Source organism: Chiloscyllium plagiosum, unplaced genomic scaffold (genome assembly GCF_037043375.1).
Source record: "Chiloscyllium plagiosum isolate Xiang-an unplaced genomic scaffold, Cpla_swu_hap1 HiC_scaffold_28, whole genome shotgun sequence".
Classification (NCBI taxonomy): Eukaryota; Metazoa; Chordata; class Chondrichthyes; order Orectolobiformes; family Hemiscylliidae; genus Chiloscyllium; species Chiloscyllium plagiosum.
In genome coordinates, this window is record NW_028270166.1 from 8,750,054 (window position 1) to 8,773,767 (window position 23,714).

The 23,714-nt window shown below is 42.4% G+C and overlaps 1 protein-coding gene across 2 annotated transcripts in view; it reads right to left on the reverse strand.

Moving 5' to 3' along the window:
• LOC122565433 (insulin receptor-like) overlaps positions 1-23,714 on the reverse strand; it is a 270,454-nt gene that overhangs the window by 55,264 nt on the left and 191,476 nt on the right. For both annotated transcript variants that reach the window (XM_043721410.2, XM_043721409.2), the window contains exons 4-6: positions 15,643-15,785; positions 7,713-7,857; positions 5,852-6,066 (exon numbers count right to left, since the gene is read on the reverse strand). In XM_043721410.2, coding sequence (XP_043577345.1) covers positions 5,852-6,066; positions 7,713-7,857; positions 15,643-15,785 — 503 coding nt within the window. The remainder of the gene's footprint in view (positions 1-5,851; positions 6,067-7,712; positions 7,858-15,642; positions 15,786-23,714) is intronic.

The window sequence follows — 23,714 nt, forward strand, 5'->3', positions numbered from 1 at the left end:
ATGTGTGGTATTATATTAAATAATGTACATGCCTCAGGCTTGGAGAGAAGTTGAAAAGAGGGGAATCTTCCTGGTCACTTTAGCCATTGCGGGAATTGAACCTGAGCATCACTCTGCATCACAAACCAGCTAGCAAGCCAACTGAGCTAACCGTGTTCTGTGTACAACTCTGCGTGTTGTACCCAAAAGATTGTAATAGCCTTGGAGGAGGTGCAGTGAGATTCCCCAGGGCTGCTAGGGTTAAATTATAAGAAATTACATGAACTTTATATACTTCAGATCATTTTATATTCTGGAATGTAGCAGTTTTAGGGTGACATGATTAAGATTTTCAGGATTTAGAAATAGGGAGATCTTGAGACGCAATAGGTAGTCGTCCTGCCACTGAACCAGAAGCTCCAGGTTTGAGTCCCTCACCAGAGCTTGTCAAGCATGAAAGATGTCCTTATAATGTAGCAGCCAAACGTAGTAAATCATTGTAGTACACTGAGGAAAAGCAGTAAGAAAATGCGAGTCTCCTGGGCCTTGTCAGTCATGTTTGATGTAGAGTGGGATCCCTCAAGTTACAGGCTAGCAAATTATTAAAGTCAACGACGGAAACAGACATTTCATTCATGGAACTCCTGGCTGGGCCAACATTTATTGCCTATCCCTAATTGCCCAGAGGGCAGTTAAGTGTGAATTTGTAGGGGTCGCAACCTGTAGCGATTTCACATTCGCCATTTGACCAGCTTTTTATTTCAGAGTTCTTTTATTGAATTCAAATATCATGACTTGCCATGGTAGGATTTGAACCTACGTACCAGAAACATTAGAATATAAGAGCATAAGAAACATAAACAAGAGTCGGCTATTCTGTCCCTCAAACCTAACCTACCATTCAATAGTCTGCCCCAGGCCTCAAATCTTCAATATTTCAAAAATCTACTTAACACCTCCTTATATGCATTCATTAAACATGCCGCCACAACCCTGTGGTAGAGAATTCCAGATCTTCGCTATCTTCTGGAAGAAGAAATTCCCTCACATCTCAGTTTTAAATGAATGTCCCTTTATTCTGTAACCATCCCATGGTCCAAGATGTCTCCACTAGTGGAAATACTTTCTCAATGTCTACTGTCAATCCCCCTGGAATCTTATATGCTTCAATAAGAACACCCCTCCAAACTGTAATGAATGAAGGCCTAATCTTTTTAGCCTTTCGTGATAGGTCAGCCCCTTCATTCCAGAAATCAGCTTAGACAGCTTTTGAAATACCTCCAATGCCAGGATATCTTTTCTTAAATACGTGGACCAGAACTGTGCATGGTACTCTGACCTCACCAACACCCAGAACAGTTTCCACAAAATCTATTTATTGTCAAACTTCAACCCCCCAGTAAAGGAAAAGCCAAAATTCAATCAGTCTTCTAAATTACTTGCTGCACCTGCACATTAACTTTTTGTGACTCTTGCAGCAAAAAAGCTAGATCCCTCACTGTTGTAATTTTTTGGGAGTCTGTCTCCATTGAAAGAATAGTCTGCCTTTTGATTCTTCTAACCAAAGTTTACAATCTCACATTAAACTCAACCTGATAGGTTTTGTGAGTGGACAAAAGTTTATCTACATCCCCTTGCCAATTCCTTACATTCTCATCACAATACGACCTCTGACCTATTTTTGTATCATCAGTAAGCCTGGATGCATTAGACTTCAAGTCATTAATATTGCAAGTAATTGAATCCCTACACTCATCAGTTTTGCCTTTCCAATCTGAAAACAAAATCGAATAACCCTGACTCTATACCTTCTGAGTTAATCAAATATCAATCCATACTAATGCAATACCTTTAATACCCTAAGCTCCCATTTTGTGCAGTAACCTTTCACGTGGCACCTTACCGAATGCCTTGCCTTTCACAACTTCAGATTGTGTTGAACTTCCATAAATATCCTGCTATTTCTTCTTTAATAACAGTCTCCAGCATTTTCCCAATGACAGATGTTATGTTAACTGGCCTGTAGTTACGTTACTGGTTTCCTGTAAACCTGCCCGTAATCCAGTTAGTTCTGGAATGTTGTGACCAATGTCTCCACTAACACTGCAGCCACTTCCTTTAAAATCCTTGGATGTAGGTCTCAGCTCCGGGTGACTTATCTGCCTTTCGTCCCATTTGTTAGCCAAATACTTTGTGCCAGAGATTGTTACACGATCTTTCCTCCCATTAATACCTTGCTTATCTCTTACTTTTGGGATGCTTATAGTATCCTCCAGTCTGATGCAAAATACTACCTTAAATTATCTAACATTCGCTATTATTAATTCTCAAGCTGTCCCCTTCCAGGGTCCTACACTTACATTAGATACTCTCTTTTTATAGTTCTGCTATAACACTGTAGTTCTGTTCTCATGCAATCTCATGTTAGAAGAAAATCACATAAAAGCAGCACCATTTAAACTAATGGGGCTGGAATCACGTTATAACCAAGACATGCTTTAAAACTTCGCACTTTATAAACAGTGTCCCCAGTTTGTCAATCATATTATAGCGAAATGGAATAAACGAAACGTGCGTTATAGCAGAACAACCTGTACCCATAAACATCTGTTTGTTTAAATGTTTCTTGACAATTTACCCTCATAATCAATCAATCTTTCCCTTCTCATTAGCTTTTTAGTTCCTAAAATATTCTCAATCCTCTGGCCTATCACTAGTTTTCTTGCTTTGTATACCTTCATCTTTGAATGGATTGTCTCCTTCACTGCCTTTGTGAAACACGGTTCGTTCAATCTTCTGAGTCTTTCTTTTTGACTGTTTGAAATTATGAAGGGTCACTGGACACAAAATGTTTACTCTGCTTGCTCACCACAGTTGGTGCCAGATCTGCCATGCTTTTTCAGCAATTTCCATTTTTATATCCCATGAGTGCAGAACACGTTTATCCCAAACAATCTTCATGCCACCTGTTTACCTCTCTAAACTTATTTGGCCAATGCTAATTTATATGAAACTCAGGTAGGAATCCTGATAGTATTACCTCCAAGGTTCTGCTTTTCAATTTAGTCCCTAGCTACTTGTAATCCTGGTCAGTTTAGCTCAGTTGACAGGACAGCTGGTTTACAATGCACAGTAACACCAACAGTATTACCACACCAGCTGAGGTAACGATGAAGGATTCGTCTTCTCAACTTCTCCCCTCACCTGAGGCATAGTGACTTTCAGGTTACACCCCACTAGTCACCACTCTCTTATGAGAGAGCAGCCGACAGTCTGGTAAGACTATGGCAACTTTATTTTTACAAGGAGAACACTTCCTCCTAGTTCTTCCCAGTCATTTTCATCTATGTGGACAGCTATAACTTGATCCTTCTCATTACAGTCCAAGTTCCCTTCCAGCCTTAAAGTAATGAGCTGAACCTTGGCACCAGGCAGGCAACAGGGTCGTCAGGACATGCTATTCCTGCTACAGGCAACAATATCTATTCCCCCAAAGTGTACTTGCCCTATAACTCTTTTCTCTCCATCATATGAATGGTGCATTGTTCCACAGTATGATCAGTTCATCCTCTTGTCCACACTGGAAGCAAGAACCTTGTACCTATTGGACAAGGCTGAGACTACTCCAAACCTAAACTCTGGATTCCCAGACCGGCCTCACTCAAAACAACACCCTCCAGCCCCTGACCATCAACCAAATCTGACATAATTAATCTAAAGGGTGCAACCGCCTCCTGAAACATAGTGTCCAAGTACTTCTCTTCCTTGATGTGTCAATGTGTCTGCAGTTCAAGACTGTAGCTCAACACTCTCGAGCTGAACCAGCCAATGCTTACAGCAGACATAGTCTCTGTGGATTGCACCAGTATCTACTACTTCCCTCATACTTCAGTTGCAACACATCGTCTGCCTACCATTTAATTAATGAATTTGAATTTTAAATATTTTCAAAGTGAATTTCTTAAGTTTACTCTTTGCTTGTAATAAATTTCATAATTTAAACCACTTGGCCAATCAAGAGAGGCATGAAAGAAAGACCCACCATTCACCTACTGTGATTGCCTGTTGTATTTCAGCTTTCATGGATAGAAACATGTTGAAGGGGCTAGCGAGTTTTGAGAAGATTTGTTGAAGGGGTTCTCTACCACTGATTCGTGTCAAGTACTGCCCTTATCACGCAGTCTGCTCTCTTCGCATTATGAAGCTACTGTTCTTCTCTCGTTCTGTTTCAAAACACAAGCTCCTCCTCTCTTCTCTTGTTAAAGTCCTGGTGACTGTCTCCAAATCCTCCCCCTCACAAATGGAGTTCAGGATTGCTAAGCCAGTCACATGACATTACATTATTTGATACGTTATACGTCAATAGTGGGTGGTTCAGTGGTTAGCACTGCTGCCTCACAACGCCAGGGACCTGGTTCAATTCCAGCCTCGGGTGACTGGAATTTGCACATTCTCCCAGTGTCTGCATGGGTTTCCTCTGGGTGCTCCAGTTTCCTCCCACAGTCCGGATATGTGTAGGTTAGGTGAATTGGCCATGCTAAACTGCCCATAATGTTCAGGGATGTGTAGGTTAGGTGCATCAGTCATGGGAAATGTAGAGTAATAGGGTAGGGGAATGGGTCTGGGTGGGATACTCTTTGAAGGGTCGGCATGGATATGTTTCCACATAGGGATTCTACGATTCTAGATACAAGTCGAAGCTTTTAAAATGAAGTAATCAGGAAGATGAGGTAAATGTTTTGAAGTGATAAGGAACTCCAGGAAAAGGAATCTTAAAATAAAAGCTGGGTCAATCAATCAGGAAACAAGATAGACACCACTTCTTCACAGGAAATATTGAACACTGCCCCCACCTACAAAAATCAGTGGCTATAAGCTCAGTTAATAATTTTAACTGATATACTGATATATTGTTTGCGAGAAAGGTTTTTGGGTTAACTTTGGTATGAAAGGGAAAAAGGGTAAGTGTATTAAGATGCAGATCAGCCATAATCTCACCGAATGATGGGAACAGATTTAAGGAGATAAATGACTTCTGCCCATTTGTATGCTCTTAATACCTGCTCATTAACCAAATGCAATGAATTTGTAACAGGTTCTCCACAAGTGCACTCTTTTTTTTCCCCAAGAGGAAAGTCTGACAGTTCATAAAAAGAAGTGTTCTCTATCTTCTCTCCTGAATGACCAGGCTTTTATTTTAAGAGTTATCACCTGGTCCTGGACATACTGTCAGTGCAAGTAGGTTCTCTCCACCTACTTGACTAATTCCACTCAAAATCTCTGTAGATGGATGCGACAAACATAGCACACACTATGTCTATTTCGGCAGTTATTACTCCTGGAATAGGTCGTCAGCTTATAACTGAGTTACAAAGATCAGGAAGATCCCAGGTTCAATCCCTGCTCAGTGCTGCAACTACTGACGACAAGAGGGAAGACCATAGCTCCAGAGTGGGAGGAATTAGATCGGCTTCCAACTCCTGATGCCGCTGTGCTGACCTTCGCTGGAAAACTAACCCCTTCTGAGTGAATGCCATCTGCAACTGCATTACCCACCAACACACAGCCTTGGCTTAAATTCCTCATTTGGATGTGGGTTACTGAAAATTAACAGACCAACACAAAGCAAGAGTAACTGCATTCAAGAGAGGTCAGGTTAAGTGCCTTATCATTATTATGAGATGTCCGTACATCTTAGATTTTTCACAGAAAATGCTCTTGTCACCCCAACACAAATTATCCAACATAGAAAGATGGAGTGTGAATATTACTGATATAATCTTACACTTGTACTCTTGCCAGCCACTGAAAATTACAGTAACACAACTCTAATGCCACTCATCATCTGATCTTATTAGTTTCAAAATCTTACAGGACGCCTGGTCTCCATTTGTTTTCTGAGCAATATCCATTTTCTCCTGCCGGCCTTTGGTCCCTGTGGCCTCCTCCATCTTGTAGATTTCGGACAGACACAGCTTGGGGTTGAAGTGAAAAAACATCTTGCCCTGGGAGATGGTCAGGTTGTGCTTCCTCCAGTCCCACAGTTGCTGCAGGTTCTGGTTGTCCAATACATAGAAGGAGTAATTCCTGGACATCAAATTAAAAGGAAAAATCATGTTGAAAACAAACCTAATTTCTCAATAAATTTGAAATGAAATTTAAGAATCAGAATTAATTTGAAATTTTGAAGAATTAAATTTAAAATAACAAGAGGTAAATTAAAATTGGATACTGTTTTGCTGGAGTCACACAAACCAGCAACATCCCATTGTTTGACCTTCAACTTAACACAGTAAGAAATAGGAGCAGGTCTAAGCCATTTGGCTCCTTAAGCCTTCTATGCCTTAAGGTCACAGCTGACTTAATTGTGGCCTTAACACCACTTTCTTGCCTGCCTTAGTAAGCCTCCACTTCCCAGTCAATCAAGAATCCATCTAACTCAGCATTGAATATATTCAATGATCCTGCTTGGTCTCTGTGGAAACCAATTCCGAGGACTAACAACAGTTTGAGATCAGAAATTTCTTCTCATCTTCATTTTACATGGGATTTCAAATTTATATTTCCTTGTTCTAGAGAGGCCCATGAGAAGAAGCATGCTCTCAGCCTCTACCTTGTCAAATCCCCTCCGAAACCTGGTACCTTCCGTTAAGAACATCGCTCATTGCACTAAAATCCAATGAGTCTAAGCTCAACATTTCCTCAAAAGATAATCCCCTCTTGGAAAATGTCCATTTTTAAATAGGGAGATCAAAACTGGCATAGTACCCAATTTCAGCCAGCGGTAGGTAGCTTTTACTGTATTTACTTAATCCACGAAGGAAGGAATTCATTAGCTGTATAATTCAGTAAATCAGGACTGTGTGTGCATTCTTTCCTTGTATCATCTGTATCAGAGCTAAGTGTTAACTGTTCTGTTTTTGAGAATTGAAATCTTTATCAAGTCAGTGGCTGCTATAAAATTTTGAAGAAAATAGTTGCATTAACAAAAATATTAATCTGCTGCACTGTACAATAAGTGCCTAACACACAAGCAAATGTACAACTGTCCATACTGGGAGAGGCAAAGTGATCATCTCATGTTCAATACCTACATTACATTGTATAATAGCATGCAGAGATGAAAGCAGTCAGTGGATATTGCTTGCTCATCACCTTTCAAGAGGGCTATTGAATGAGGGGAATCAAGAATTGGGGGTCAATTAAACAAAATTAAAAGTGCTTACGAGAAAGAAAGGAAAAGAAAAACAATTGCTTCAAATTGGTTTGGAGGGTTTGAACTATAGGGAGAGGCTGAATAGGGTTGGGGCTATTTTCCCTGAAGCACTGGAGGTTAAAAGTTGACCTCATAGAGGTTTATAAAATTATGAGGGGCATGGATAAGGAGAATAGCCAAGGTCTTTCTCCCTAGGGTAGAGGAGTCCAAACATAGTCAGCATGGGTTTAAAATGAGAAAAGTTTAAAAGGGACCTAAGGGACAATTTTTCCAAAAAGAGGGTAGTGCATGTATGAAATGCTGCCAGAGGAAGTAGTGGAAGTGGGTACAACATTTAAAAGGCATCTGGATGGGTATATGAATAGGAAGGATTTAGAGGGATAAGGGCCAAATGCTGACAAATGGGACTAGATTAATTTAGGCTATTTGGTCGATGTGGATGAATTGAACTGAAGGATCTGTTTCAATGATGTATATTTCTGCAACTCTATGAAAAGCCACTGTACCCATGGCTTACCCAGGTTCCAGAGTTTCACCTTGGATCGACCTCAGGCTGCGAAAGAAAGACAGTGACACCAAAGCATAGGAGCTGCGAATCTTCAGGTACCCACTGATCACCTCGATCAAGCCCAGGTTTGCTTCCAACTCTGCTGCAATGTTAGCTGAAAGGACACGTCAGAAATTAGGATTTTCTCAGCTTCACAGTGCTACCACCGCACAGACAAAAGGGACCCGAGATGTTAGAGGTTATACAGCAGCACTAAAGCTGTGGGAGACAAACATAACAGAGTAGAATTTCCTAAACTTCATTCACAGAATTAACAGATTCTCCTGTAAAAAGAGACATGAGACAAGAGAAAAGAATGTGAGGAACTAGAAGCACAGTGAGGGAGGGCAGTAAGACAAAGAAACAATTCTGATCTGGATTCTGTGTTTCAGGGCGCAGGTGGAAAAGAGAACATTAGAAACGAGAGATGGAGAAATGAAACAAAAAGAGGAGTAAAGATCTGGAGAGAACAAGAAAGAAAGTGATTGATATTGCAAACTTCAGGCCAAACAACTTGGAGAACATTGCATTCTACAGATTGGCTTAATGGTGTGTGTGTATGGGGGGGGGGGAGGCGTTTGGACAGAGAGAGGAAGGGGAGACAGAGAAGGTGATACAGAGCAAGGGAGAATGAGAGCAAGCTAGACTGAAGACTAATCTTCTGGAATTTTTTGAGGATGTAACTCTGAAGATGGACAAGGGAGATCCAGTGGATGTAGTATACCTGGACTTTCAGAAAGCCTTTGATAAAGTCCTACATAGGAGGTTAGTGAGCAAAGTTAGGGCGCATGGTATTGGGGGCAAAATACTGACTTGGATTGAAAATTGGTTGGCTGACAGGAAACAAAGAGTAGTGATAAAGGCTCCCTTTCGGAATGGCAGGCAGTGACCAGTGGGGTACCGCAGGGATCAGTGCTGGGACTGCAGCTTTTTACAATATACATTAATGATATAGATGATGGTATTAAAAGTAATATTAGCGAATTTGCTGATGACACAAAGCTGGGTGGCAGGGTGAAATGTGAGGAGGATGTTAGGAGAATACAGGGTGACCTGGACAGGCTAGGTGAGTGGACAGATGCATGGCAGATGCAGTTTAATGTGGATAAATGTGTGGTTATCCACTTTGGTGGCAAGAACAAGAAGGCAGATTACTACCTAAATGGAGTCAAGTTAGGTAAAGGACAGTACAACGAGATCTAGGTGTTCTTGTACGTCAGTCAATGAAAGCAAGCATGCAGGTACAGCAGGTAGTGAAGAAAGCTAATAGCATGCTGGCCTTCATAACAAGAGGAATTGAGTATAGAAGGAAAGAGGTTCTTCTGCAGCTATACAGGGCCCTGGTGAGACCGCACCTGGAGTACTGTGTGCAGTTTTGGTCTCCAAATTTGAGGAAAGACATGCTGGCTATTGAGGGAGTGCAGCGTAGGTTCACGAGGTCAATTCCCGGAATGGCGGGACTATCTTACGTTGAAAGGTTAGAGCGACTGGGCTTGCATACCCTTGAGTTTAGAAGGCTGAGAGGGGATCTGATTGAGACGTATAAGATTATTAAAGGATTGGACACTCTGGAGGCAGGAAGCATGTTTCCGCTGATGGGTGAGTCCCGAACCAGAGGACACAGTTTAAAAATAAGGGGTAGGCCATTTAGAACAGAGTTGAGGAGAAACTTTTTCACCGAGAGAGTGGTGGGTGTGTGGAATGCTCTGCCCCAGAAGGCTGTGGAGGCCAAGTCTCTGGATTCATTTAAGAAAGAGTTGGATAGACCTCTCAAGGATAGTGGAATCAAGGGTTATGGGGATAAGGCAGGAACAGGATACTGACTGAGGATGATCAGCCATGATCATAATGAATGGTGGTGCTTGCTCGAAGGGCAGAATGGCCTACTCCTGCACCCATTGTCTATTGAGAATAAAGGGGGCAAGAGAGAGAGCAGGGGCAGAGAGAGAGAGAGAGAGTGAGGAGGGGGCAGAGAGTGAGTGAGAGAGAGGGAGAGCAGGGAAAGAGAGAGAGGGAGAGCAGGGAAAGAGAGAGAGGGAGAGCAGGGAAAGAGAGAGAGAGCAAGAGCAGGGAAAGAGAGCGAGCGAGAGCAAGGAAAGAGAGAGAGGGAGAGCAGGGAAAGAGAGAGAGGGAGAGCAGGGAAAGAGAGCAGGGGAGAGCATGAGCCAAGGAGAGCATGCTGGGTGGGGACAGTGAGCTGGGGGGAGTGGGGTTTGGGTGGAATTGGGAAGCGAAGGAGGAGGGGAAGAGGGTGGGGGGAGTGGGGATGGGAAGTATGTTGGGGTGGAGCAGGGAGGTAGAATTTGTTAATGCAGAGTGACAAAGGTCTGGAATGAGTAAATGGCAGCTCTCTCCAAATTTGCAGAAACCAGCTGCAGTTTCAAAACCAAACACCAGAGGACAGACGTTGCTTTCAGAAAACCCTTCATCTGATAGAACGAAACAAAAATGTTTCGCAATCTAGGACTTTGTCACATAAATGTTTCTTTGTACAAGAGCCAAGGACAAGAAGCAACTGTTTACTCTTCAAAGTTCATCCACTTTTATCCAAACTCACTCAGAGCATCCAAGTGTGTTTGGAATGTCCCTCAGTTGTTTTATTGCTAACCTTCTTGGGCAGGTTAATCTAAACTTTCAACACTGTGTTCTTATCCATTTTAAATGTTTTTATCTTTATTTCCTCTCCTAATTTATGATGAAACCATATTGGATCTATCTTGTGTTCTCATTTAATGATGAGCTCCTTTAACTGTCACCTTCATTTCCTTTGTCGTTCATTCCCTTTTCTTTGAAAAAATGCAACAAGAACTGATTAGGAAAAACTGACTGACGTCCAACCAACACACTGTAAATAATCTTGACACTTGTATTTCACTGTCTGGCCGTGTATTGTAAAATTCCATTAGCTTGTACAATTGCTTTGCCGCATTGTCTAGTCAATGAAGTTAATGGCATTTTAATTATATGGTATGATACGTAGGTGAAGACATTGATTAAGTACTTAGAGCACTTTCAGGCGTTCTTATGATGCAGTGTTAGTGTCCTGACCCCTGGACAAAGGCACTCGGGTTCAAGTCCCATCTACTCCAGAGGTGTGTAATAACATCTCTGTATAGTTGATTAGAAAAATAGGTTAATAGAAAAACAATTGAGAGACAGACTGGGGCCTGGAGACTCAGGTTCAAGTCCTACATGTACCAGAGCTCTGTCATAGCACATTTATCGAGTCATAGAGATGTACAGCACGGGAACAGACCTTCAGTCCAACCCATCCATGCCGACCAGATATCCCAACCTAAACCGTGGGCGGCACGGTGGCACAGTGGTTAGCACTGCTGTCTCACAGCGCCAGAGACCCTGGTTCAATTCCTGCCTCAGGTGACTGTGTGGAGTTTGCACATTCTCCCCATGTCTACATGGGTTTCCTCCGGGTGCTCTGCTTTCCTCCCAAAGTCCAAAAAAAAAGTGTAGGTTAGGTGAATTGCCCATATTGTTAGGTGAAGGGGTAAATGTAGGGAAATGGGTCTGGGTGGGTTGCGCTTCGGCAGGTCGGTGTGGACTTTTTGGGCCGAAGGGCCTGTTTCCACACTGTAAGTACTCTAATCTAATCGAGTCCCACCTGCCAGCACCCAGCCGATATCCCTCCAAACTCTTCCTATTCATATATCCATCCAAATGCCTTTTAAATGTTGCAATTGTACCAGCCTCCACCACTTCCTCTGGCAGCACATTCCATACCCATACCACCCTCTGCGTGAAAAAGTTGCCCCTTAGGTCTCTTTTATATCTTTCCCCTCTCACCCTAAACCTATACCCTCTAGTTCTGGACTCCCCCACCCCAGGGAAAAGACCTTTAGTTATCCTATCCATGCCCCTCAGGATTTTATAAACCTCTATAAGGTCACCCCTCAGACTCTGACGCTCCAGGGAAAACAGCCTCAGCCTATTCAACCTCTGCCTATAGCTCAAATCCTCCAACCCAGGCAACATCCTTGTAAATCTTTTTTGAATACTTTCAAGTTTCACAGCATTTTTCTGATAGGAAGATCAGAATTGCATGCAATATTCCAAAAGTGGCCTAACCAATGTCCTGTACAGCTGCAACATGACCTCCCAACTCCTGTACTCAATACTCTGACCAATAAAGGAAAGCATACCAAACACCACCTTTACTATCCTATCTTTCTTTCACTATCCTATATTTGAACAGGTTGTTTAAAAATACCTATACAGGGAGACTGAATGTTCTTGTGGTGCAGTGGTAGTGTCCCTACCTCGAGGCCAGAAGGCCAGGGTTCACGTCCCACCTGCTGCAGATATGTGCCATAGCATCAGGATGAGTAAAAATATCTATAAAGAGGCCCTTTTCAGGGGCTATAATCATTTTAACTGGTTTATCTGAAAGGGTATGAAGAGAGAATGCTAGGGCTCTTGAGGCACAGAGTTAGATTAGATTAGATTAGATTCCCTACAGTGTAGAAACAGGCCCTTCGGCTCAACAGGTCCACACCGACCCTCCGAAGAGTAACCCACCCAGACCCATCTCCCTCTGACTAATGCACCTAACACTATGGGCAATTTAGCATGGCCAATTCACCTGACCTGCACATCTGTCCTGGATTTGAATTCCACCTGCTAAGAGGTGTGTCATAATATGTTCTGATCAAAAGTTCTAAACAGAGATTGCTAGGACACTGGTTTGGCACATGTAGCACTGGATTCTGTGAATAGACCAACTGTCAGATAGTAGTTTCTGGTTTTATGCTTCACTAACTGACTTGGAATCTAAATAACCGAAAGCACTGATTTACCCATTCTCCTGGATTACTGAAGTCCTGCTTATTATTCAGTAACACTTCGAAGGTGCTCCTTTGTTCCAATAAATTTGCAACATTTTTTAAAAACTTACTTTTAATCTCCCATCTGTCTGTTTAACTGCACAATCAATCTAAACTTTCAATCCTTTACTGAGTCCCCTCTTTATCACTCTCCCCAATTTGACCAATTTAACAGTGGTGTAGTCACAATGACATCACCAAAATAGATAATAGAGAGGCAGGAGGCTGGAAGAACACTACAAGCCAGGCAGAGAGAAGTCGTCGTTTTGGGTGTAACGTTTCTTCATGACTGGGGGTGGGTGTGGAGGAAGCTGCAGATAAAGGGGGTAGCGGAGGCAGGGGGTTGAGGTGGGGATTGGTGATGATAGATAGAGGGACGACCTGATTGGTCAGTGGGAAGAATGAATCCGGTTGGTGGCTGGGAGGAGTGGAAGGGACAGGGAGGGGCTGGGAAGGGAGGTTATTTGAAATTGGAGAATTCAATGTTGAGTCCTCCGGGCTGCTCAGGCAGATGATGAGGTGTTGTTCCTCAAATTTGTGGTGCTTCTGCAAGGACAGTTCCCTTCGACAATCCTTGGTTTGCACCACGGTCACACCCTACCCCCGCTGAATACCTTCTCCTGCAACCAGAAAAGATGCAAAACCTACCAGTACACAACCCCCCTCACCTCCATCCAGGACCCCAAACAGTCCTTCCAGGTGAGACAGAGGCTCACCTGCCTCTCTTCCAACTCAGTTTACTGCATCAGTGCTCCCGATGTGGCCTTCTCTACATCGGAGAGGTCGAACGCAAACTTACGAGAATGGTTCACCGAGCATCACAGCCAGGCCCGCAGGGGCCGACCAGACCTCCCTGTCCCTCCCTTCCACTCCTCCCAGTCACTTACTGGATTCATTCCTCCCATTGACCAACCAGGTCATACCCTCTATCTGTTTTCACCTATGAGTGTGGTGCTGGAAAAGTAGAGCATGTCAGTCTGCATCCGAGGAGCAAGAGAATTGACATTTCGGCATAAGCCCTTCATCAGGCTTTTGCCCGAAACATCATTTCTCCTGCTCCTCGGATACTGTCTGACCTGCTGTGCTTTACCAGCTGCACACCCACAGCTCTGATCTCCAGCATCAGCAGTCCTCGCTTTCCCCTGTTTTCACCTATCCCCACTTCACCACCCTGCCTCCACCACCCCCTTTATCTGCAACTCCCTCCACACCCACCCTGAAGAAGGGTTACACTCGAAACATCGACTTCTCCACCTCCTGATGCTGCCTGGCCTACTGTGTTCTTCCAGCCTCCTGCCTGTCTATTTTGGATTCTAGCATCTGCAATTTTTTTTTTGTCTCTGTCACCAAAATAGTTGGCATATAAAGGCTAGTGAAGGTTGTGAAAGGATGATATCAGTAACATGTGGCAGTCATCAACTTGTCATACAAAGGAATTTTATTTTAAAAAAATCTGGCAGTCAATAACTATATCAGCAGAACCAAGTACCAACATCAGATTCCATTTAACACAGACTTTCACTCTCATTTTAACTTGTCTCCCTTCGTGCATTATTTAATGTCATTACAAATTTCTCAAAACCTTAATATACCCTTTAAGATACCCAAATTATCCTCTAACCATTTTAATTAGCATTTAAAGACTTAATTATCCTTTAAATATCTTAAGGTATCTTCTACTTAAAGTTGTGTTGTGCTTAACCTTTTTAATCCTTAAATTCTCTCTTATTTGGCTGACCTAACTTCTGTGCCTACCAGACTGCCTCCACAGACAGCTTGCTTTGTGCCAATGTATCTGTTGCTTTTCCTTCCTGCAGTCACAGAGTCATTATGGCACAGTTGCAGAGCAGTTGGCCCAATGAGCTCATGCCAGCTCATGATAGAGCAATCTAGTCAGTTCTGTTCCCAATAAACTCATAAGTTAGAATCCCCACATGACCCTCATCCCCAAAAGAAGCCTTCAAGGCTGACTGGAACTGACAGATCATTTGTGAGATGTGCATATCGAGGGACGTGGAGCTCAGGCAGGTAAATGGATCAACCCATGTTCTCTGTCTCCATGGCTCAAGGAGCTAAAGAACTAGTCCTGCTGCTATCACTAACAGCTGCCTTAATTTGATGGCATCACTGAAGAAGCTGCTAGGAGGGGCCTCTCTTGCGAAACAGTGGTAGTGTCCCAACCTTTGGATGGGGAAGATTGGGTTCAAGAGCCATCTGCCCCAGAGGTGCAATCTCATCTCTGAACAGGTTGATTAGAAAAATGAGCTAATTAAAAACGAAGCTGCTAAGAACATAAAGCAAGTGTGAGCTTCTCCAACAAACACAACAGTATTGTGTGACCATCTATTGAAGAGCTGCAAAAGAAATAATATTGCCATAGATCACAGGCGTGAATCTAGGCATCATAAAAGGCATCTGGATGGGTGCATGAATAAGAAGTGTTTAAGCAGGAAATAGGTCAAATGCTGGCAAATGGGACTAGATTAGATTGAGATGGCTGGTTGGCATGGATGAGTTGATCCGAAGGGTCCATTTCTGTGCTGTATGACTATATAACAGGGAAAAGCTTCAAAACACAGAAACCACCAGTGTGTTAGCAAATCACAGAGTCATGGTTATCTAGCAGCTTTGGCAGTTTCTGTGGAAAGAAACAAAGTTAACGTTTTGAGTTCAGTATGAGTCCTTTCTACAAATGTTAACTCTGCTTTTCTCTCTATAGATGGTGCCAGACCTGCTGAGTGTCTCAATCACTTTCTGCTTTTATTTAAATTTCATCATCCACAGTACTTAATGTTTACTGGTCAAAATAATTACTGCTTTTAATTTGAAGCACAAATTAAAGAAAAACACTTGCTTCTTGCATTTTTGTTTTCCTGTTGAGGTACATTATCCATCAACTCGGTTCCTTGCATCCTGCGCGCACACTCTCCAACTGCTGTCTAATAAATGCAGAACAGAAAGGTTTCCTTCCGAAACCAGCTGTAGACTCTCTCACGTTGGGATACACGGAGACAAGTAAAATAACAACATTCTGAGGCAGCAACATGTCTTCTGGTACTTACTTCCTCCACGGATGTTGATGACCAAGCTGCCTTTGATGATGGTGCAACCTCGCAGCTCCTGAGCAGCTGTCACCGATTCGATGGTCTTTACATTCACCGGGCAAATTTTTGGACACAATCCGGTGCAAGGTACACAGAGGAGACTGGCAATGAAAAGAGTAAAGATTTTTAAAAAATGGTTAATAGGACCTGCTAAAGTTTGAAGCCAACATTCCCGCTCTACAATGTCTGGTCAGAGTGCATCTTAAGCATCGCAGTCAGATCTGGTCATAAAGGAAAGGTCTGGTTCTACAAGAGCTGAATCTAAGTGGTAGTCTCAGTTTCCATGTCAGAAGATTGCCGGTTCAAACCCAATTACTAAGGCACAGCATTGCATACCACACTGGGAATCAGGATTGCCCTGAGACATTAAACCTAGTCCCCAGCCATGTTCTGAGTGCCATGGCCAATATTTATCAACATTGCTTGATAATACAGGACATGGGGGGGGCTGACATGTTGCCAATGCTTTTTTAAAAAAATTTTGCACTCATCAGGACGAACATAAGAATGCTAAAATTAAAATTATCACTACAATTTATACTTCAGAAAGAGAGATTTAGATTTATTAGCAACACCTTGGCCAATCGATCAGCATTCTTTATTCTGGACATACAAACGTATGAATTAGCCCATTAGGTTCCTTGAACCTGTTCTGCCATTTGATAAGATCATGGCTGATCTATTCCTGTCTCGAATGCCTACATTCCCACATGCACCTAATAACCTTTCATTCTCTCGTCCAACAAAAATCTCCACCTTAAAGATTTTCAATGGCCCTGCCTTCACCAATTTTTAAGGCAAAGTTTCAAAACTCTCCAAGATAATCCCTTTTCCTCACCTCTGTTCGAAAAGATCACCCCCCAATTCTGAGCTCACCCCTTTCAACTTGTTAAACCATTCAGGATCTTATGTACTTTAATGAAGTCCTTTCTTATTCTTCTAAATTCTAAAAGTCAAAACAAGCCCAACCTATAAAACCTATTCTTATATTAAGAAGTAATGCTCATTCTGGGTAAACCTCCTCTAAACTATGTTGCTGTGATGGTTTGAATTTTTGTATTTTTACATTTGTCCTGATCAGTGCAAAACAGAAAGCAACATGTCCCTATTTTCATATTACCAATAATTATCTCTCAATCATCAATTTACAAAAATCTTTTGATTACTTTGCTGTTTGCAGGTGCTCATTTTGTTTCTTACATTAAAACACTGGCTACATTTCACAAGTACCCAACTGAGCATTCAAACACTTTGGAATATCCCAACATGTTAAAAAAAAGTGTTTATATAAGTGCACCCTTTAATAAGCTAGAAAAACCCAAACTTACAAGAATTAAAAGGGAGAGAGTGTCCTGAAAGAAATATGTAAAATATTGAGCAGTCTCATAAGGTTTAATCCTAGAAGCTAATTTCAAACACACAACATAAGGAATAAACATGGAAACAAACTGGTAACAGGCATCTTCAGCACTGGGTCTCTTCACAAAGAGCACAACTGTGGAACAGCTTGCTGTGGGCCAGGACAGATCAAAAACATTTGGAATTGTCCTCACAGCCATAAGTTGATGTGAAGACATAGGAGAAAGTGATCTGAGATTCTACTGATAGGCAGTGATGAAAAAGAAGATGCATGAGGTTCGTGTGGAGCATAACGTCAGAACGAAAACAGAAGTTGAGGGAAAAGTTCAGCAGGTCTGGCAGCATCTGTGAAGAGAGATCAAAGTTAACGTTTTAGGCCCTCCTCAGAACCACCAGAATGGATGGCTGGAGCCAAATGGTCTGCTGTGTTGTAAAGAGTGTGCAGTTTTATCGGATGCAAAGTGTAGGTGCGAGTTAAAACAGGCATGAGGACAACTTTTCTTTTTACACGTAGTGGTTTATGTATGGAATGAACTGCTAGAGGAAATGGGGGATTAATGTACAGTTATAACATTTAAAAAACATTTTGGATAATTTCATGAATGGGAAAGGTTTGGAGGGATATGTGCCAACCACAGGCTGGTGGGCCTAGTTTGGTTCAGGAACATGGTCAGCATGGACTGATTGGGCCGAAGGGTCTGTTTCATGCTCTGTGACTATAAGTGGGTGGCTAGGATTGTTTGTTAGGATCAGCTAGATGGGACAAATGGCCTCCCCAGTTGCAAACACATGAAAACTCATTTTGTTGACCATACACCATTCTTAACAACTCAAAATTACAACAAAAGGGGTAGGCTGGAATAAACAAATATATGCTCGCCAACTTTAAGAAAGGCTATACACCTCCAAAACTCAATAAGGAAGACAGCAGGGAAATACGCCACCCAGTGGTGTCCATAAGCACATCAGGCAAACCCACAGTGCCAAAGATGTGCTCCACTATCCTCTTCAGTCACAAATGGGATCAAGTGCCACTTTGAATAGACCAGTAAAATAGCTGTTTGGCATTGATTTGTGAATGCTTCACATCTACTTCAACCAAGAAAATAAATTCTGAGGCATAAAGATACAGGTAACCTTTTTATCTTTTAATTATTAGTCACAACATCGACTGGCAACACTTTTTAAAAAAATCAATTTCGATCAAGCTCTTTGTTGAAGTAACACAAAAGGTTTATGAGAGTAGAGCAACTGATGTATTGTGTACTTGGACTTGCAAAAGGCATTTAGACAAGATACCACATTATTTCAAAGCCCATGAGATGATTGGGGTGTCAGGAGAATGGATACACAATTCACTAAAGGAGAGAAAGCTGAGAGCACCAATGAATGGCTGTTTCTCAAATAAGTGGGAAGCAGTCCTGTACAGTAGTGTCACGGAGATTAGTATCACAACCACTTCTCTTTTGGGAGACCTGTATTTTAATGACCTGGACTTGGGACTATAGGGACATGATTACAAAGTTTGCCAATGATACCAAACTTGGAACTGCAGTAAACAAGAATGGTAACAGACTTTAGGAGGGCACAAGCAGACTGGTGAAACGGGCAGACATATGGAAGATAAAATTTAATGCAGAAATGTGTGAAGTGAGTCATTCTAGTAGGACGCAGGAGGAAAAGCAAAGTGAACTAAATGGTACAATTTTAAAGGGAGTAGGTGAACAGAGAAGCCCAGAGATGTGCATAGTATGTCTATGAACATAGCAGAACAAATTAAGAAGATTGTTAAAAACACATGTAATATCTTTGCCTTGATTAACAGAGTACTAAACAAGGAAGCAATGCTAAATCTTTCTAAAACTAGATAGCCCGAGAGTATTGTCTTCAATTCAGGGCATTGCACTTTAGAAAAAACATCAAGGCCTTGGAGAGCATAATATAGAGAATTTTCTGGGGAGTGGTGGTGGCGCAGGATCAATTTCACTGGATAGGACTACAAATCCAGAACCATAGGCTAATGTTTTGGGGGCATGGTTTTAAATCCCACCATTCAAAAAATCTGGCATGAAAAATCTCATCATATAAAAACCCATCTGGTTCCCTTCAGGGGAGGAAATCTGCCATCCTTACCTGGCCTGGCCTACATGTGACACCAGACCCACAGCAATCTGGTTGACTCTTTACTGTCTTCTGAGCAGTCAGGGATGGGCAGTAAATGCTGACCCAACCAGCGATGTCCACATCCCATAATGGACTATTTAAAAAAATTACTGGAATTGTTCCAGTAATAAGGAACTTCAGGCAACTGCAAAATATTGCAGATGCTGAAAATACGAAATAAGAGCAGAAAGTGCTGGAGAAAGTCAGCCATTCTGGCAGCAACTGTGGAGAAACAGAATTAATGTTTCAAGTCCAATATGACTTTTTCTGTTCCTTAACAGCCTGACAGTTGTTTCTCTACCTCAGTAGCCAAAGTCCCTCCCTTTGAAGGGCCTGTAGTGTGCTGTAAAGTCTCAAGGCGTTTCACAAAATAAAGGCTTGCAATTAATAAAGAATAAAGTGCACAAGATCAGGATGTCACAAAATTCCTTACTGCCAACATTATATTTTTCAAGTTTTCTCCACATTATTGTAATGTATAATATGTAGCATCTAATTTCATCACAAAAGCAACGTGGGTCACCAGATAATCTGTTTTTATCGAGTTGCTTGAGGGATACGTATAGTTTCCAATACAAGGGGAACTCCCCTTCAAGATAGTGTTCCAAGTGCACCTATGATCACAACCAAGGCTTCAGGTTAACAACTCTTGTGCAACGGGGTACCTCAGACAATGCAGCATTCTCTCAGCACTGCACTGAAGTGCCAGCCTTGATTATTGTGCTCAGGCCCTGGACATGAACTCAGAAACCACGTGATGCAAAGTAACAACTGAACCATGGCTGTATTTGTTCCTGGCATGTAGGCCAGGGGAAAACAGTCTCTCAGTGCTTTCTCTGTTAAGCACTCTCAGAATTTTATATATTTCAATCAGATTAACTGATGCTCTTCTAGACAGCAAGGACAGTCAGTACTCCAGGACATTGCAGATGATTGATTTACCAGCTTTGCTCACTAATAGAAGAGCAGACCAACTAAACCATGGCTGAGGATTAAAGACCAAAAGATTGTTTAAAATCCAACTCTTTAACCAGTGACAAAAGGAGAAGAAACGAGAAGCAGAGGCTTTCTGAGGGAATTCCAGAGTAATCAGCCTCGTGGGCTGAAGGCACAGCTAGCAATGGCTAAGTAAAGGATGCGGGGTTGTTGCATTCTAGGCTAGAAGTCAGAATGTATGTGTGTGTGTGTGTGTGTCGGGGGGGGGGGGGGGGGGAGAGATAAGGAACAGAATGGGATAAAGGTTAGACTTTGAGATTAAGGCTCGAATTGTTGTGCTGAGGTTGGAGGCCTGCTGATTGCTCTGACTGCTGTGAAAGGCAAGGTGAGAGATTAATGTAATGCTCTAATTCTGATATTTGTTCCAATATTGCTGAAAATCAACTGCACAGCTTAATAATGAAAAGACTGCAATAAAAAAAACCTCCCATCTCCACCATCAGCAGTTCATTTTGGAAGCAACAGTGAGACATTAACTAGCAGTTAACGTCACCAAGTGGTCAACAACTCTGTAATGCTGCAGCCAATAAAATGAGAGTCTAAAAAAAACTCGATTATGTAAGTAAGCAAGCTTGCTCAACAGCTCAGACCTGTTCCTAAGAAGGAGATGTTCCTGTCTGACATTCACAAAAGCAGATTAAACTGTTCTATAGTAATGCAACTGGAACAGCTCCAAATAGATTGATGCAAATTGGCAGCTTTGCAAACCCCAGGGGTCTTAAATATATAGAGGACGGGACTGCTCATAAAACCTGGACCACAGCCCACAACATTCTCAAAATAAGTGGAAATCCACAAACTTCAATTTCTCCATCAAGACCTTACTCAAAACCTCCTCACTGATTTATTCACCCAGTCTTCCTAATTCGCCTCTACCTTGCTGCTTACTTTTTCTCATCCTTATAAGGTTTGGAAACATTTGAGTGCAGAGATGCTATACAAATGCAGGTGCTCATTCTTTGTGGAACTGGGGACAAGAGTCAGTTTTCCAGAAACTTATGCAGATGGGAACTAACTGGGGTAAAAAGGACCTAACTGAAATGGGTGGCGAAAGCAGCAGCAATCCACAGACTGAGAAATATTTGTAATTTGATGGTACAAGCACAAAGCTGCATGAGTTTTTCAATCCTTTCTCTTGAACCTTCAACTTGTCCCATCCCGGCTAGACAGGGCAGGGAGCTGTTGAGAAATGTGGGTGGGTCCAGGCAAAACCAGGAAAAATCATCTAACCTATCAACTTAAACATGCACTTAAACTTAAACTTAACAGCACTGAGATCCAGAGTGCCTGGCCAGCTAAGACAGCCAAACCTGTTTAGACCTGCAAAGTGGGAAGAGTCCAAATCCATTATGACGAGTCTGCTGTTCTATAAGTGAGCCAGGCTGGTAAATCAATCATCTACAATGTCCTGGAGTACTGACCATGCCCCTGCTGTTTAGAAAAACGTAAGGTAATCTGATTGAAATGTGTAAAATTCTGACAGAGCTTAGCAGAGTAAGCACTGAGAGACTGTTTCCCCTAGCCTGAGAGCCAAGAACAAACACATGTTTTTTTTGGGCGGAGGGATGGCAGCTATTTAGAAGTGACATAAGGAGAAATTTGTTCATCCAGAGGGTTCTGCATCTTTGGACCTCATTGTCCTAGAGGATTTTAGAAACTCAGTCAGCGAATATATTTGTGACTGACACTCAGATTTTAAGATACGAAGGGCTTTAAAGGATGTGGTGATGGTACAAGATAGTGATATCAAGGTGGAATATCAGCCATGTTCCGAGACAATGATAGAGCTTTCAAGAAGCTGTACAGTCTTCTCCTGATCCTACTTTTAAAAATGCATGTGTTAACCAGATGCGAAAAAGGTGCTGGCTAGACCAGCATCTGTTCCCCATCCCTAATTACCCTTGAGAAAGTGCTGCTGAGCTGTCCTGGAATCATAGAATCCCTACAGTATGGAAACAAGCCATTAGGCCATTACACCGACCCTCCAAAGAGTAACCCACCCAGACCTACTCCCCTACCTTATTACATTACATTTACCCCTGTCTAATGCACCTAGTCTGCACATTCCTGAACACTATGAACAATTTATCATGGCCAATTCACCTAACCTGCACATCTTTGGATTGTGGGAGGAAACCAGAGCACCCGGAGAAAACCCATACAGAGAATGCACAAGCTCCATACAGATTTTAGCCCGAGGGCGGAATCGAACCTGGGTCCCTGGCACTATGAAGCAGCAGTGCTAACTAATGAGCCACTGTGCCTTCTTGGACCACGACAGTCCATTTGGTGTAAAAACACCCACAATACCATTAGGGAGGGAGTTCCAGGATTTTGACCCAGCAATATTGAAAGAACAGCGATATCATTCCAAGTCAGGATTGTGAATGGCTTGGAGAAGAACTTGCAAGTGGTGGTGTCCCCATGCATCTGCTGCCCTTGTCCTACCAAGTGTTACAAATTGCAGGTTTGGAACGTAGTGTTGGATAAGCCTTGATGAGTTGCTTTAGTATGTCTTGCAGATTGTACACACAACTGCCACTATACCTCAGGGGTGCAATGGTTTAATGCTAAAGGTGGTGGATCGGGTGCCAATCAGACAGCTGCTTCTGTCTTCAATGGTGTCGAGCTTCTTGATTATTGTTGCAACCACACTCATCCAAGCAGTGAAGAGTTTTGTGGACAAACTTTGGGGAGTCAGGAGGTTACATTTCAATGCCAGCACCATGAGTCCACCATAAGAGAGATGGACAGGATGAACGAATTCAATGAGAAGGAATTATAAAATTTTACTTGGCTTTCCCCAATTAACAGACCCTACCCCAACCAAAGGGAGAATGTGCATGGGGTAGTTGCAGTCCCAGTCATAATGAGGTTTAGTTCCTCCCCTTGTTTTACAGCTTACACAGATGTTTGATCCAGGAGTTGGTTTAAATTAAGACTGCTTAGTCACAAACCACAAATTAGCTAAATGTTTCAGTAGCAACAATGCCCGCAGGAGGAGATGCATGCAGTTACGGGCAGATGGAATCTTCCTGCTCCTTAGATGTGGGAACTGAGTAAAATAACACAATGAGCTTTTAAGTAAGAACAGAGAGAAGAGGCAAAGAGTGTGCACGGGATTAAATGCAGCACGCACTGGGACTCAAATGTGATGCAATTCACCACAAGGCGGTTGCACTGAATTCCCTCATACAGAGTTACTGACCTCAATGAGGAACGGCCAGGCAGAAACCAGACACACACCCAGAGGGAGAGAAAATGAAAAACATCATCTCAATCCAGCACCCAACCAACCCCAGAATAATCAATTCACCCAGGGACACAAATCAACGACATTTATTTTCCAGCAAAAGTGCATATTCTAAACTGGACAAATTTGCAACTTGTCCTGCAATAAATAACCCAACCCACATTTTTTTTGCTGCAATGTGTGAAAGAAACCGCCAGTGAATCTAAAACAATTAACAATACCAAGAAAAAAACTGAATCCTTCATCCATCCCCTTAATC